This window comes from Ursus maritimus (genome assembly GCF_017311325.1).
Source record: "Ursus maritimus isolate PB19 chromosome X unlocalized genomic scaffold, ASM1731132v1 scaffold_X1, whole genome shotgun sequence".
Lineage (NCBI taxonomy): Eukaryota > Metazoa > Chordata > Mammalia > Carnivora > Ursidae > Ursus > Ursus maritimus.
Genome location: NW_024423319.1, coordinates 39,413,144 through 39,428,352, shown reverse-complemented (window position 1 = coordinate 39,428,352; position 15,209 = coordinate 39,413,144). Strand labels below are relative to the sequence as shown.

The 15,209-nt window shown below is 47.7% G+C and overlaps 1 protein-coding gene across 1 annotated transcript; it reads right to left on the bottom strand.

Annotated features, from left to right (window-relative positions):
- Positions 1-7,609: 7,609 nt before the first annotated feature.
- On the bottom strand, positions 7,610-12,303 carry IRS4 (insulin receptor substrate 4). Its single transcript, XM_040627493.1, has 2 exons — positions 8,448-12,303; positions 7,610-7,731 (listed from the first exon to the last, which is right to left on the bottom strand). Exons 1-2 carry the CDS (start codon positions 12,301-12,303, stop codon positions 7,610-7,612), a joined length of 3,978 nt encoding a protein of 1,325 aa, XP_040483427.1.
- Positions 12,304-15,209: the final 2,906 nt, after the last annotated feature.

Sequence of the window (15,209 nt, the reverse complement as noted above, 5' to 3'; positions counted from 1 at the left end):
GCGTTATGGGATCGAGCCCCACATCAGGCTCCTCTGCTATGAGCCTGCTTCTTCCTCTCCCACTCCCCCTGCTTGTGTTCCCTCTCTCGCTGGCTGTCTCTATCTCTGTCAAATAAATAAATAAAATCTTAAAAAAAAAAAAAGAAATGCACAATGGGAACTCGAGCCACAGATTTACCTTTGTAATCCTGTTTTACTTAGGCCAATATTAAAATCAGTGGACATTCCCTGAGCACATTCTAAAGAAGAGCAAAAGGAAGTGACTCAGAAGCTTGCTGGGTGGCAAAGGAAAACAATTCAGGATTAAAACTCCACTGGAAACGCTCTGCAAAATGAGTATCAAAGGGCTGATAATCACATCTTAGTTCTGTCTCTTGTTCATTTTTTTGGTCTCGTTCGTTTTGATGCCATTTCACCACCAGAAAGGTAAATGGTGATGTTTTGAATAATGTGGCATGCTTTTGTGCTGTGTTATTGCCACTCGATACTGACAGGTTACAAATGATGACCTTATTGGATTAATCAAAGACCTTTTTAAGGAGGTTAGTTCCACCCCTTCTAATGGGAGGGGGATTCTTCAAGCAATTTTTCTCTGTAAGGGAGAAAAATTCATTGGACTTCAATGGGTCAACACATTTTCCGACTCCTGCCCCCCAAACCTGGCAAGTATTATTTTCTTCTCGAAAACAAATGAAGTAAACTTTTCTGTTTCAATTTGTATAATGCTATAAACCTGAACATTAATCTTTAATATACTAATAAAGCACACATGACTTTAATATCCCTGGAAATTTGTAGGGCGAGCCAAGAAAGCCGTTCCTCCAGGGCATTCCAGACCTCTTTACACGAATCATAAACATGCCTCTATTATGGTTTGAAGTCCAAAGCAGCAATGGTTCCCTTGCCCAGAGAGAGCCAAAACTATAACAATATATCCAGTTATTCTCGCTTTCTCTTTCCACTCTCCCCAATCTCGTTGCCTTAGTTATCTTTTCAACTCCAATTTGTCTAGAACTCAAAAAACTGTTTCTCAAGTTCTTCTGAACATTCCTCATTCCGCTTATTCGTCAACACGCTATCCCTGCAATCAACTGGTGATCACACAAACAGGGGCAACCAAGCAAAGTGTCGAAGGCAAACAAATGAAGGGAAGAGAAATGGAAGCAAAGACCCCAAAGATGAATGTACAATAACACAATTATGTTACTTAGCTTGGTGTTGCCTTTAGCTTATATACAGTTCTCTCTCTCTCTTTTCCCCAAGAAGAACAGATCATCATCCCTTTTTGTGTCCTGTGAACATACAGGAGGGTCGTTGTCTAGGAATTAATAAAAAATCGAAGTGCTGTCCCTCAAGGGTGAAAACTGGCACTAACTGCTGCTAGTCTTTACAACACCAATCATACCAGACTATTGTCTCCTTTCTAGACCAGAAGAGCAGATGCTTCTCCCCATGGGCGTAACGGGTTTGTTACAGAATGGTTCAAAGTATCTCTTAAGGGAAATTGATGACACTCGTAAACCTCCATCTCCTCAAAGGACAGTTTCAATCGCGGTACACCTGCCCTTCGCTAGCCAGCCCTGGACCACGTAGGCATGTTCTTTCCAGTTCTGCTTATCTGGATACAAACTCTTTGGGGACTTTTATCCTGGGTCAGCTTCTCCACTACCTCCCAACACACACTTGGGCCACTTCACTCTGCTGCCTAGTTACTGCAGACTTAAAGAATGCAAGTTACTAGAATTCTCATATAGGCGGTCTCCAATTTACAAAAGAGACATATTCCAAGGCTCATTGTTTAGTCGAAACTCAGAATAAATTATCCCGCAGAAGTAATGTTATACATAAATGGTGGATAGGTTCGTAAGTTCATCTAACGCATGCCTATATTAACCTATGCAGTTCTTGAATAAACAGAGGAGCTGCTTTGACGGTACCCAACCATCACTTACAAGCTCATTTCTGTGGGAGGAAGTATTTGAAGTTCCGATTTCAGACTCCGGGAAAATACCTTTTTAAACCATGGCAAGAGGAAGAGTGTCCCCCTACACCCCCATGGCGGAAGTCACTGGGGAGTGGGTGGGCTCTCAGGGGGAAGACAGTGTTGGTATCCCTTGGAGGCTGGAGGCACAACTATGAGAAGGCAGAAGTTAACAATCACGTTTATGGGTCAGACTTTCCAGGGCACCGTGGGTACACATGTGAATAGTTTTCAAGATGAATTTCAAGATAGACTTCCTTGATATTCTCTCTAAGGTTCAGGCCTACAAGGAGAAAATGAGTAATTATAGAAAGGCAAATTATGTAAATTGTGAAAACTAGCTGAAGTGACTACAGTTTGGGGGGAATTGGATATTCAATAAATCCAGAAGGTCTGGCTAGCATCAGACATATTGTGGTCAATCCAACCATGAAAATAGCTTTAAACACTGGCCCAGCTGCCTCTGTGCCAAGTGGGAGTAGACCAGGCAGCACTGCCTTGGACCTGCAAAACAAGGAGCCCTTCAAGGAAGGTTGTTCTGCAGGCTAAGTCCCAACAACGGCTGTGGAGTAGGAACAAGAAACATCCGAGGGAGGGGGCACTGAGTCCTTTAGGAGCCCCGCTCCTCACCTTTTCAGCCAGAGACCGACCAGGAAAGGATATGGTTTCCTAAAATCAGGGACACACATTTGGCAAAAGGCACGGGAGGGCCAAACTCCCATGGTACATCCAGCGCAACCCTAGCCCATAAGAAGGGTGTCACGAAGCTAGTGAGAAAGAGTAACTTTCTCATTTCATAAACAAGTATTTAAGTACATATTTTCCGTTAATTCTAAAAGGAATCAACCAGAAAATTATACGGGACCCTCTTGAGGCGCCTGGGTGGCCCAGTTTTGTGTCTGCCTTCGGCTCATGGCTCCGATCATGATCTGGGGGTCCTGGGATCGAGTCCCACGTCGGGCTCCCTGCTCAGTGGGGAGTCTGCTTCTCCCTCTGCCCCTTCGCTTCCCCCTGCGCGTTTTCTCTCTCTCAAACAAGTAAATAAAATCTTTAAAAAAAAAAAGAAATTACAAGGTACCCTCAAAAAGAATGTGAACCTGTAATAGGATAGACGTCTACATTTTAAAAACTCTTAAAAAACATCCTATTTCTCCAGTGTTCAGCCCATATTTCTAAAAGAAGACTCTTTTTTTTTTTCTTCCAAAAGAAGATGGAAATGTAGGACCTGTATCCATACAACCAATAACCAAGGCAGAATTGCTAGGGCATATATTTGAAGCTCATATGGCAAGCACAGTATCTTGGCAATGTTATCAATAGCTTTAAAAGTAGCAAGTCGATAGTCGTGGTAAAAACTGAATGTGTTGCAATATATTCATTTCATTATCATAAAAGGTAGCTTTTTTAATCTCTCACTTCTCACTGAGGACCAAGCAATGTTTTCCAGTGAATGAGCCTAACCATCTAAGAGCCTGGCAGCACCTTAGACAAAACATACTGCAGGCTTTAATTAAGCATTTTACAAAAGCTATTTTCCGATAGTGCCAATAAAACGTCTGGGCTATTTTTACATAGTCTTAAAGCATTTTTTTTTTTAAAAAGGTGCTAAAGAAAATGAATTTAATTTTAAACAAGGATTTTTATGTCCTGAAGATTTGATTTTCAAGGCTTCTAAAATCTATTTGCCTGACTGCCAAAAGCAAGTTGGCTTTTTAAACAAATGAAGAGTGTCTATTTCTACCACCCTCTTGCTTCCACCTGTCTCACTTTATCTTGTTGTGCCCACTGTGATGGTTTAGATCAGAATATCCAGATTGGATACATATGGAAAAATGAAATTAAGAGACTTTTGGCTATGACTGGCAAATGCCAATGGATTATTGGGAAAACCAAAGGTATCTGACTTCAGTTAACGAAATGACCATTAGTGGAAGTTTAGGGAAGGCACCCCCATCTCACTTTCTTTTCCTTTCAGTGTCTCTGTGGGACCCCATAGCCACACAAGCTATTTGTGTTGAGGAGGTAAGATTAGCACACTCCTCCCCAAGCCAGATTTAAAACATTCAATTCCAGTACAGGTCAAATTCTTTTATTCTAGGAGCCATGGTGAACAGTACAACGCGATGAAAATTACCCATGCTCTGGCAGATGGTTCACAGCTGTAACACTCTGAATGAATTATTCCCCCCCCCAACAAATTGCTACTATTAAATTCAAGAAAACTCGTAATTTTTTTCAACCCTTGCCTATATAATAATCTGTCATCAATAGGAAAATAAAAGATGGAACATCCGATGAGAGGACGGTGTGATGGGCTGGGTGGAGCGCTGGACTCAAAGTCAGATGTACGGGTTTGGTTTTCAGCGCTGTCACTTACCTCTTTGACCATGGGAAAGTTCTTAACAGCGGCTTCAGCTCCAGGACCTACCGTCCCCCAGCAAAATAACGAATGTGAATGTGTTTTGCAAATCATAAAGCAGTATGCAACTGTTAAACATTCCCTCAAGCAACAAGTTGACAATTCAACAACAGTCCTTTTTAAATCACACACAATATTGATTTCTCCCTATACTGGTTACTCTCACCTATTCCAACATGAAGATTTTTGTGTCTTTCTAAAGAAGCCCGAGTCTGTTCCCCCAAAACAGCTGCCTTCCAATGACTCTAGAGTATTTTGGTTCATTTTTGGTGATCTGGGAGAGGAAGGGAAACCAAGAGATCTTATTTGTGTTTTTATGTACCTGTGATATTATGCTGTGCTCAAGTCCTAGACCTTGTTTAAAGATGTTTTGCTAGTGGCCGAAATTTTTGCCCTGGAGGCATGACTCTTAGGAAGAATGCAAATGCATAGTGACTGCCAACGACTTCAGTTAACTTTAATTGAGTGAAGTCCCCTTTAATTGTTATAGGTCACCTACCTCTACTCCAAATGATTGTCCAATTTTTTTTTCAGGGGGTGAGGGGAAATGTTGCTTAAATAAGTGACCTGTCAATGGTGACCGAAAAACCTCTGCTATATGGAGATTTTATTCTAGTAATTTATAATAAATAAGTCCAATACAACAAAAGCCACTTGCTCTCAGCACCTGTCATTTACTGCAAGAGGATTTGGCAGTCGCACACTGAAAAGAAGCTTACACCTCCTTCATGTTAATAACAGTGTCGAACATTTCAAAAGGTAGTTACTGCAGATTTTTTTTTCTTTTTTTTGCTTTCTAATACCAAGTGCTATCACAGCATGACTGATTCAGCTGATCATTCTCTTGCCCCTTCTGCAGCTGCCCATATCCTCCTATCTCTGGAATGGAAAAATTGGAATTTTTCACCTGAAGCCCCTTCAAACTCTGAATTCTACCTCAGATCCAGTAGTAAAAGAGGCAAAAATGCATACATGAGTCGAGTCAGACCAAATCAAATAAGAAACTACATTTTCCTCCTAAATGCTACTGCTTACACAGCCCATGGGTTTAAAATGTGAAGACTCTGCCCTTTAAAAATTCTGTAATGTATTTAAAAAGTCAAGTCCAGGTTGTATTTCTGGGTGTTTCCAATTGTCTTGAACAAACGGCTTTAATGTACTTACTTATGTGCAACGTAACTGTAGGTAAATGAGCTGTCTCCCTGCTTTTTGGTCACACTTCATGTTACTTGTTATAAGCAGATCCCAACTCTAAAGACCCCAACCCTGAACAACCACGCAAACCATTTTAAATGAAAGTAAAGGCTATCTGAAAAGTGGGATTTGAGAACAGAGAACTTTGTGTCTCTACAGGTAATATTAACAGTAACAGCAATGACAAGGGTGATGGTTATGTAATAATTCTTGTACAATACTTACTAGGTGCCAGGCACTGTTCTAAGCACTTGCTTCAAATTAAAATCACCCTTTGAGATACATAGCTCCCAATAAAGACTATGCCTTTGTTCCTTTGTGAAAGCATATTTTTTCTCTTCTACCATGACACATACATGATAAATATATACACAGATATTTAACGTGGATATGAAGGTGAAGAGAGATCAGAAATGGGTGAAAATTATTCTATAGCTTTATAGTAAAAAAAAAAACAACCTATTAGAATCATCTGCCCTGCTCTTAGCACTTCACAGACAACATTCTACCATATCGATTTACATTAGGATGGAAACAAATGTCATTTCCTGCAATACATTCTTCCTATATATCTTTCTTTTTAGCTATATCTCAGCAAATTATGTGCCTGAGTCACCCTCAGGACCAACTACTTTTGCAGGAAACTCAATCATCAGTTTAAGCTGTGGAAACTTCGCTTCAGTGTGAATCCAGTCACAAAATAAAAATATATTTTGTAAAGTGCTTTCAAGTCCCCAAATGCTTCCACATTCATTCTCTTGTTTTAAGCTAACCACCTTCCTCCCTGTCAGATGCCGCCTCCTTGCTCCAGTAAGTCAATAAAGCCAGGAATTTCCTCAATGAGCAATACATTTCAAGGACACCAAACCTCCCAAACAGCTACAAAGTCATCTGAAGCTATTTATAAGTCAGCAACTTAGGCTAAAATAATGATAATTGGATCTAGATAATCCTTGGGAAGTCAGGGTTTATTGCAGGAACAAGATTTCACTAATTGTAATCTTTGTTTAAACAAAGAGTATTGAAAAGTAGAGACAAACATCTCAGAAAACATGTCCTTTGCAAAGAACCCCAGGGAAACAGGCAGCTTTGGCATACATCAGTGTCGCAAATGGCAACTTCAGCAGTTAGGTTCAAGCAATAGCTTGAGACCAATTTTCAGATGTACTTTACAGACTAAAACAGATCTGTTCCTGAAAAGCTGATTGTGAGTTAATTTCTTGAAAACAGAATTACATATTTTAAATACATGGCTCTGGCAGTAGTGGTGATCCTGCGTGTGTGTGTGTGTGTGTGTGTGTGTGTGTGTGTGTGTATTGGGGGGGGTCAAAATTTAAAGGAGATCTGAATTGAATCCCCTGGCAAGCCAAAGCATCCTTTTGTCGTCCTAATGATCGCTCTTTAATGTGTCCGTGCTGCAAATGTGAGTTTTTGTATGGCAAGTTTTCTAAAGCAGGGGGGAGAGAGGGGAGGGGGCTACACCTGCACTAAATAGGGAGCTTGTTAGGTGACTGTTGTGATCAGTCCCCGACTTGTTCTGCCTGATCAAGCACAGTGGGCAGAGATCCAATCACAAAAGCATTCCACAAAGCAAGCAAAGCAAAAATCTTCACTAAACTGACTACTGGAATGAAAACTCCTGGGGTCCATCCCTTCCCTTCACTGGGAAAGAAGCACATTCTCACTGACCAGGGAAGGCACGGACTATGGAGACATCATCTTCGGAAATCATTTCCTGAGAATGTCTGCAGACGCACTGATAACAACGTGGCATAACGTACACAGTAGATTTACCCTAAGTCTTCCTTTCAAGTCTGACAGCTGCTACTCTCCCTTATTTCTTCCTTTGGAAAAGTAACCCTTTAAAAAACTTCCACTGTTCCCGGGGAAGGCTGCCCCTGGGGTCAGGTCTTCCGCCAGCCTTATTATCTTGCTTTACTGGATTTCCCAGAAGACACACCAATTAGATGTTTTCAATGCTTTTTAAGCCTTTCAAACAATATTCATACCCATTATCAAGTTGTCACCATTCCCTCTTTGCGGGAAGTTACATGAAGAAAATGAGGCACAGCGAAGGTGACTTGCCTGTCACTACTAGTGACAGGAAAGGAACACTCAAGGTTTCTGGCAATGTATCCTGTGTAAAAACAAAACAAATCAACACAACAACACATTCCACAGCCAAACACGCTCTTCTTTTAATCACCTGTTGTTTCAGATTATGTTTTGTGCCCTCCAGACATTCAGGCTAACAATGGAGATTTAACCTTCTTGGTAAATCACAGCAAACTAGCGTAACAATGACTGCTTTCTAAAAAGCAACAATGACTGCTTTTTCAAAAAGTAACTGTCGAAGGAGAAAGTGTACCTCCCCCCAAAGTTACAGTCAATGATTACTGCTTAATATTCTGTGCTCTTACTAAAATTCTTGTAATCAAATATGGGTATTTGTAGCAGAGTAGCTTTTACCTGTTGATTTGAAAAGGAGTTGACAGGCTCCAATTTATGGTGTCCTGTTTGCTAAGTCCAGTAAGTGTTAGGGAAGGATGTTTGAAAGCATCCTCATGCTATATGGATATCCTTCAGCTTTAACTACTCCTAAAAAGTCAAACCAATGTTTAAGTGATAATCGAGTTTTTTTCCCCCAAATAAACAAATTGATGAGTGGATCAAAACTTAAGTTTTCGCAAAGATCACAAGGTAGTGCGCGAATAATGAAAACTGAATTCTACTTTGCGTGCTACATAGGCACCAGTTAATGGAATGGGAACTCACTTTTTTCCTAACGCCTTAGACATCGATTCATTAAGCAATAACCATTAACTTCGGGAAATGAATTCCAAAATTACCCACCTCTGCGGGGAGAGTCGAACTTCTTGTAGTCGGGTCTGGCAAAGTCCATTCTCACGTACGTTTCGTCGTCGTCGTCGTCGTTGTCAGACTCCTCGAGCTCGGGGGGACTCGGCACAGGGCGGCGAGGTGGTGGTGGGGGCGCGGCCGCGGCGGCCCCGTTCTCACCTCCGGCTAGGTCTGCAGACGGGTTGGGGGCTCTCGGGTTCGAGCCACCGGCAACGTTTTGTGCCCCCCTGACCGCTTCTGAGGCCGCGGCGCCAGCAACAGGTCGGAACCAGCGGACGGAGGCGGAGTCAAACCCTGCGGCGGCATCCAAGCCCCTGGCGGCTGCCCCGATGCCCGGGGCCACGGCGAGGGCGGAGGCCGAGGCGGCGGCTACCGCCCGGCTCAAGGCTAAGGCTGGCACGGCTGCCGAGGCGGCGGCGGCCGAGGCAAAGGGGGCCGAGAGGTCTCTCTCGAGGCTGTCGGTTGGGAAAGCCGAGACCGCGGCCCTGGCGGACCCAAAGAAACTTTGCGAACGGCTTTGCGGGCGTCTTCGCTCTAGCCGCTGTTCTTCCTGCAGCAGCCTGGCTACAGGTGGTGGTTCGGAATAGCGGCCGGGGGAAAGAGAAATGTCCATACAGCACTCGGAAAACGGGTCGACCACATAGATGCGACCTGTTTGAGCATCATAGCGGATGGCACTGTCACCAAAAGGCACGATCGGTGTCATTGCTGGATTGAAAATCACTTCGATATAGTCACCCTCTTCCTCACTTGCACTGCCACCTGTAGCGCTGCGAAGTAGAGGTGCAAGTGGCCACCTAGCACCTTCCAGATAAAGGGGGTTGGCACCTGGAATGGCTCTTAAAAGATTCGAGAGCCTGTGTGCTGCGTTTGGAAATGGCAGTCCGAACTCAATATTCACATAGTTGGAAAAGGCGGATGGTCTGGGTCCAGCAATGATGCCCCACGAACCTGGCAGTCCGTAAATAAAGGGGGCTGGCACATTGCTCTCTCTCTTGGTGAAGTCAATGTTGACGTAGTCACTAGAGCTGACAGCTCCTCTCTGCTCATGTGTGGGCTTTTGTGATTTTGGCTTGATTTTACTTCCTTTTGTGATGAAAGAGAGGCGGTTAGGTCTCTTAGCCTTGTTCTTGGGAGGCCCATCATCTGAAGGCTTTGAGGGTGACCCCCCATCTCCAGGCTTTGAGAATGACCCCTGGGCTGAAGGCTTTGAAAGTGCATCTTTGGGGCCCCCGTTAGATGAGGCTTCCTTGTCTAGGCCCTTCCCCAGGACTTTTCCAGGTAACATGGGTACATACTCACTGTGCTCACTCTGTCCCAACGGGGAGCCCTGAAAAGCATTTGGCAGGGAAAAGTAGGAGCTCCAACTTTTAGAGGAAGAGCCACCCTGAGGATTTTGGGGGTTTTTTGGAATTGCACCGGCTCCAGGAGCCATAAACATATAGTCACTCTCACTGTCATTGTCCTTTGACTCATCCTCCTTTTCAGGATCCGGCTCTTTTGGGGGACTTGGGACAGGTGGTGGGCTCACTGTGGGAAACATCATCATGTAACCTCTTGAATCTTCAAAAGGTGATCGAGAGTGGCGTTTTGAAGCAGAGAAGTTTTGAGGAGCCATTGGCATATAATCACTGGAGCTTGTGAGAGGAGCAGCCACCCCTGGCCTCATTGGCATGTATGGGTCATCCTCATCTTCGTCAAAAGCTCTGGCTCTGTGGGGACCCTGAGCTGCACCTTCTGGGGTCTCTAAGTCTTTGACCTCCTTGGCCTCTTTGCGTTCTTTTGGGGCTCCCCTGTCCGCACAAAAATAGAGTCGGAACCTTCCCCCAGACTTCCCTTTACCGCCAGTTGCTCCAGCTGTTGGGGGTGGAGGGGGAAGAGGTGGTGGTGGTGGCATGTGCTGCTTGCTTTGAGTTAATTTGCCAAAGTAGGACCTTTTCTTCAGAGATTTTCCGCGTTCACCATTGCCATCGGAGGTTTTCCCACTTCCTGAGCCTTTGGCCCCTCCAGAGTTCTTGCCCCCGCCTGAGCCGTGGCCATCTCCAGGTCCCCGCCCACCGCCTGAGCCATGTCCCCTGCCGCCGCCAGCGGCTCCCTGGTCACTGCCCGAGCCGTGCCCACCTGCGGTGCCCTGGCCATCTCCTGAACGTTGGTTTCCTCCTGCACCCTGGCCCCGTGAGCCCTGGCCACCGCTTGAGCCCTGGCCGCCACCGGAGCCCTGGCCACCGCTTGAGCCCTGACCGCCACCGGAGCCCTGGCCGCCTCCTCCGGAGCCCTGCCCCCCGCCAGAGCACTGGTTTCCTCCTGAACCCTGGCTACTGGAGCCTTGGCCACTCGAGCCCTGGCCACCTCCGGAACCCTGGCCGTTTCCCGACCCCCATCCGTTCATGGGCATGTAGTCACCTCCGTTTCCTTCCTGACCTTCTTGGCCCTGAGGACTGCCTTCTTCCCCAGAGTTGCCAGAGCCAGAAGCTTCAGGAGACAGGCAAGCTCTGTCACTCGGGACTTCTGCAGGATGCGGGACGCGCACTGGGCTGGGTGGTAGGCGGCGAAAACAGCTGGCGGGCGCGGAAATCGCTCTTCTGGTCCTGCGCGCTCTGGGCAGGTGCAGTCTTCCTCGCCTGGAGGGGGGCACGGGTTCGCTGGGTGTTATGTGGCGCCTGGTGAGGAGCGTCTCGTCTTCCCCATCACCGACGGCCCTGAGGTGGTAAAACTGGTCGAAGCGGGACCTTCTCAGCCAGCCGCCGGGCTCGCGCGGCAGCGTTTCCAGGTGCCTCCTAGTGGACAGCAGGGTTAACAGGTGGGCGCCGACGCTGATGCTGTAGCTGCGGCATCGGGCTCGGTACTCGTCTGCGCACAGGGCTCTCATCTTCTCCAGAAACAGCTCGTGCATGTTTTGGGCCACCACACAGTCATCGACCTGCATCCAGAGCTCCCCGGGACCGATGACGGTGGACCTACCCACTTCCAAGAAGAAATACTGCTCCGAGTGCCCGCAGCGACGGATGCTCAGGAGCTGGACGACCACGCTGGCCACTTCGGTATTCAGCCTCACAAATACCACCTCCTCGTCGGTAAGACAGAGCCGGAACACGCCGCTCAGCTCTTTTCTGTGCCCCAGCCCCCTGGGTTTGATTATTACCTGCCACACATCTTTGTAGAAGGGTGGCTCCGCCGCCGCTGCAGCCGCCAGCGCGCCCGGCTCCCCATCCGGCTGCGCGCCTGGCGTGCCGCAGCGGCGGCGCTTGCTCTCGAGGATGAGGCGGCTGAGCAGCAAGTACCAGCTCTCCTGCTCCGACTCGTTCTCGGCCACCATCGCGAAGTACTCGTCCTGGGTGAAGAGGGCGATGAGGTGTCGATACCTTGCGTCGGCCCGCTGGCTCACGGAGAAGCACTGGTACAGGGTGATCACGCGCCGCGGCGGGATGAGCGCGGGGACCGAGGCGCCGGAGGCGGCCGCCGCCGCCGCCGCTGCCGCGGCGCGGACACTGTGCCGGAACTTCCTGGCGTTTTCGTAGTATTCCAGCCGAGCCGGGGCGTCGGCGGTCTCGAGTTTGAGCACGAAGTAGCGCCAGTGCCCATGCTTCTGCTTCCGCAGGTAGCCGCGTTTGCAGACTTCGTCCCCGACGGGGAGGTCCTCCTCATCGGACTCCGAGTCGGACCGGGAGCCAGAGGCCGCGGAGAGCCACATGGCTCCCGGACAAGACGACCCGGTCCCAATGAGTGCGGTCGGGGTGCCCGAGGAAAGAAGTGGGGTGGTCGCTACCGCAGCTAGAGCCGCCGCTGTTGCCGCTGCTGCAGCTCTCAGTCTCCTCGTCGCTTGGTCGCGAGCGAAGGAGCCACTCGCCATGGTGATGCACGACGGTTTTAAGGTGAGCGAGGGGGAGGGGGGGCTCGGGGAAGGGAGGGTTGGGGGAAGAGGCCGTCTACCCCTGTCCGCCCGCCCCAGCCCCCTCCCGCCTCGGCCCCGCCCCCGCCCACTCCACTCAAAGCGCGCGGCGGCGGGCAAAACAACACGTGACCGCTGCCTCACGCGGCGGCCGCTGCGACTCCAGCTACCGGCGTGGTGGAGGGCCGCGAGCCGCCGCCCGCAAAGGTGTGCAGGGGAGGGGGCGGCGGGCCCGAGAGGCTGGGCCGCCTTCTCATCCCCAGCCTAGATGCTCGGGGGATCTCCGGGCCTGTGGGCCTCGGGAGGACCGACGGGAGGAGGCGGGGTCCCGCCACGCTGGTCCTACTGAGGAGTCCACGAAGGCACGAGGGGGCGGGGGGGGGAGGCGGGGAGGGGCGGAGGAGCGCGCGGCCCGCGATCGGGGCCGGGCGAGGGCGCCACAGCCCGGGCTCCATTGGCTGGAGGGGGCGAGGGGTGGCGGCGAAGGCGGAGTGCGGCCCGTCCCGGGCGGCGCCGGGGTGGGGAGCTGGCGGCCGCGGGACAGTTTGTTTGTTTACTTAGGAAGCGGGAGCCAGGTGAAACTGTTGCAAGGTTCTCATTGGACGGGATGGGAGCCAATGGGAGTGTCTGGCAGGGAGGCAGCCTTGAATTAATTAGTTTGGGGAGCAGAAGGGGAGCCCAGGGGCGACGGGGGCGGGGCTTGGGTCCCGGAGTGGGTTCCACTGTGTGGCTGTCGCGCACGCGGGCGGTAAACAACCCTCTGCAAGTAGCTGCTAATGGTAGTGCTAAAACTCGTGCGGATCCCTGAGCCGCGGTGACCCGGGGACCGGCGGCGGGCGCCCTCTTTTCCCTCCGCCCTGTCCCTCACAGAAATCCTCTATCCCTGTCGCAGGCGGGTCCCCTCGCTCCCGCCGCGCGCCGGGAGCCGAGCGTCTCTGGAGAAAGTGTGGGCACCCCCTGGAAACGTGTTAACGATCAGGGCCCTCAGACCTGCCTCCCACCGCGCGGCAGGCACTCCCGAGCCCGCTCCAGCCCTGACAAAAGCCCGCGACTCTCAGGCACCCGAATAACAGCTAAGCCTTTAAAATGAGCACGATCTTTAATCAGAGCCCATTTCTAGTCCACGAAACGTAGGGTGGTTAAAGATGCGGTTTCTGGCTATTTGATTAGTGATGTCTATAAAAGCACAAATTTGGGGGCCTGCAAAGTATACAGCCATGTTGAAAAAACTCGGACTCGATTCTACTGAAATACGCCAGAGATGAGCTGTTGTGATTATTTTCCCGTGAGAGATGTTTTGAAAGGCGCCTTTAAGGGAATTTCAAAATAATAATGTTTCCCTTTCCTTGAGCGAGACCGAAAAACTTTAGAAAAGGAAAGCTTGTACCTAGAACAAAGGATCACAGCGAATACATATCCTAGAATATAGTTCACATCCCTCGCGTCAAGAAAAGAATTTTGCTGAATTTCAGTCTACAATTTGACATCACAAAAATCAGAACTACTGCCTCCCTTGTTTCTGGAAAAACTGCTGGAGTGTAAGTGCAACCTCTTTAAGTCTCTCTCTTCCCTCTCCCCCCCCCCTTTCTCAGTTTGTCTTTTACTAAGATTTCAGCTTCCTAAGTGTGTAGATGGGTCAGTATTACATTCAAATGTCAAGGAGTGACCACAAGTGCAAAGAGGGGCTTGGGGGCAAAAATAGGGGGAGACAAATGATATTTCTCTCTGAAAGAAAGGAACGTTGGTTCACCTTTGCCCCTAGGGTGGATGCTGCAAAGGGTATTATTTATCAAATCTAACAGCAAAGGAGGCAATGTATACATCATAAAAATAAACCCCATCCCTGCCCTTTTAAGAGTTTGTTCTCTCTTAGGAACAGAATAAACATATATGGATGAAGGGCTCCTTTTTGACGCTCACACTTGGGGAAAAAAGAAATTGGTTTCGGTTGTCTCCAAAATGTTAGAAACATTAACGTTCCCTCTGCTGCCGCTTGTAAGCACAGCACATTCACAGGTGCTCGGAACAGCCCGAGGTTTCTGAAAGGGGCTCTTAGGAGCAGAATGAGTGTGGATGCTCAGAGAGCCCTGACTGGAGCTGCTCCCTACATATTTCAGCTGCCTGGTCACATACATAGATTTCCTACACTAACAATCCAAATGCTAATGAATAAAATAATTCGAGATTTTTATGATACGTATTATATCATGTATGAAACCACAGTTTCATGAGTCTTTGCAAGCATAGGGTTTTAGAGATGGTTTGAAAACAAGGCAATGCATTTGAAAGTGCTGTGCGTAAAGACATGGCATTTTAAAATGTGTTGAAAAGCATTAAATGGCATCCTGAATAAAAATTGGAAAATACTGAAAATAATAGATTTTTAAATCCTCATGTCCTTACAGAGTTTTGTCGTAGAGTAGTAGGCTTACAATTTATATCACTTTGTATCTTGTTCTTTTCACTTAATGTTACAAGGTAATGTTTTCCTGTATTATTACGGATCAACCTAAATATCATTTAAAATGCTGCAAAGTGTTCTAGGCAGCTGTGTATTAATGTACTTAAGAATCCCTCTGCTTTGGGCTATTTAGGCTGTTTTTATTTTGTAATATTATAGATAATGCTGCAACAAACAGATTGTTCCTATAGTTTTTTTTTTAATGTTTAGAATCAGTCCCTTGGGGTGGAAACCAGGGAGTAGAATTACTGGGTGAAAGGTATGAACATGTGATGCATTATTTTTCAAAAATATTATATCAGTTTACCATGTCACCAATACTGATTGGCGGAATTGGGCATTCTTATTTTTTAAAGAAATCACTGATAAATGGGTGAAATGGTATTGGACTGGTCTTTTAATTTGC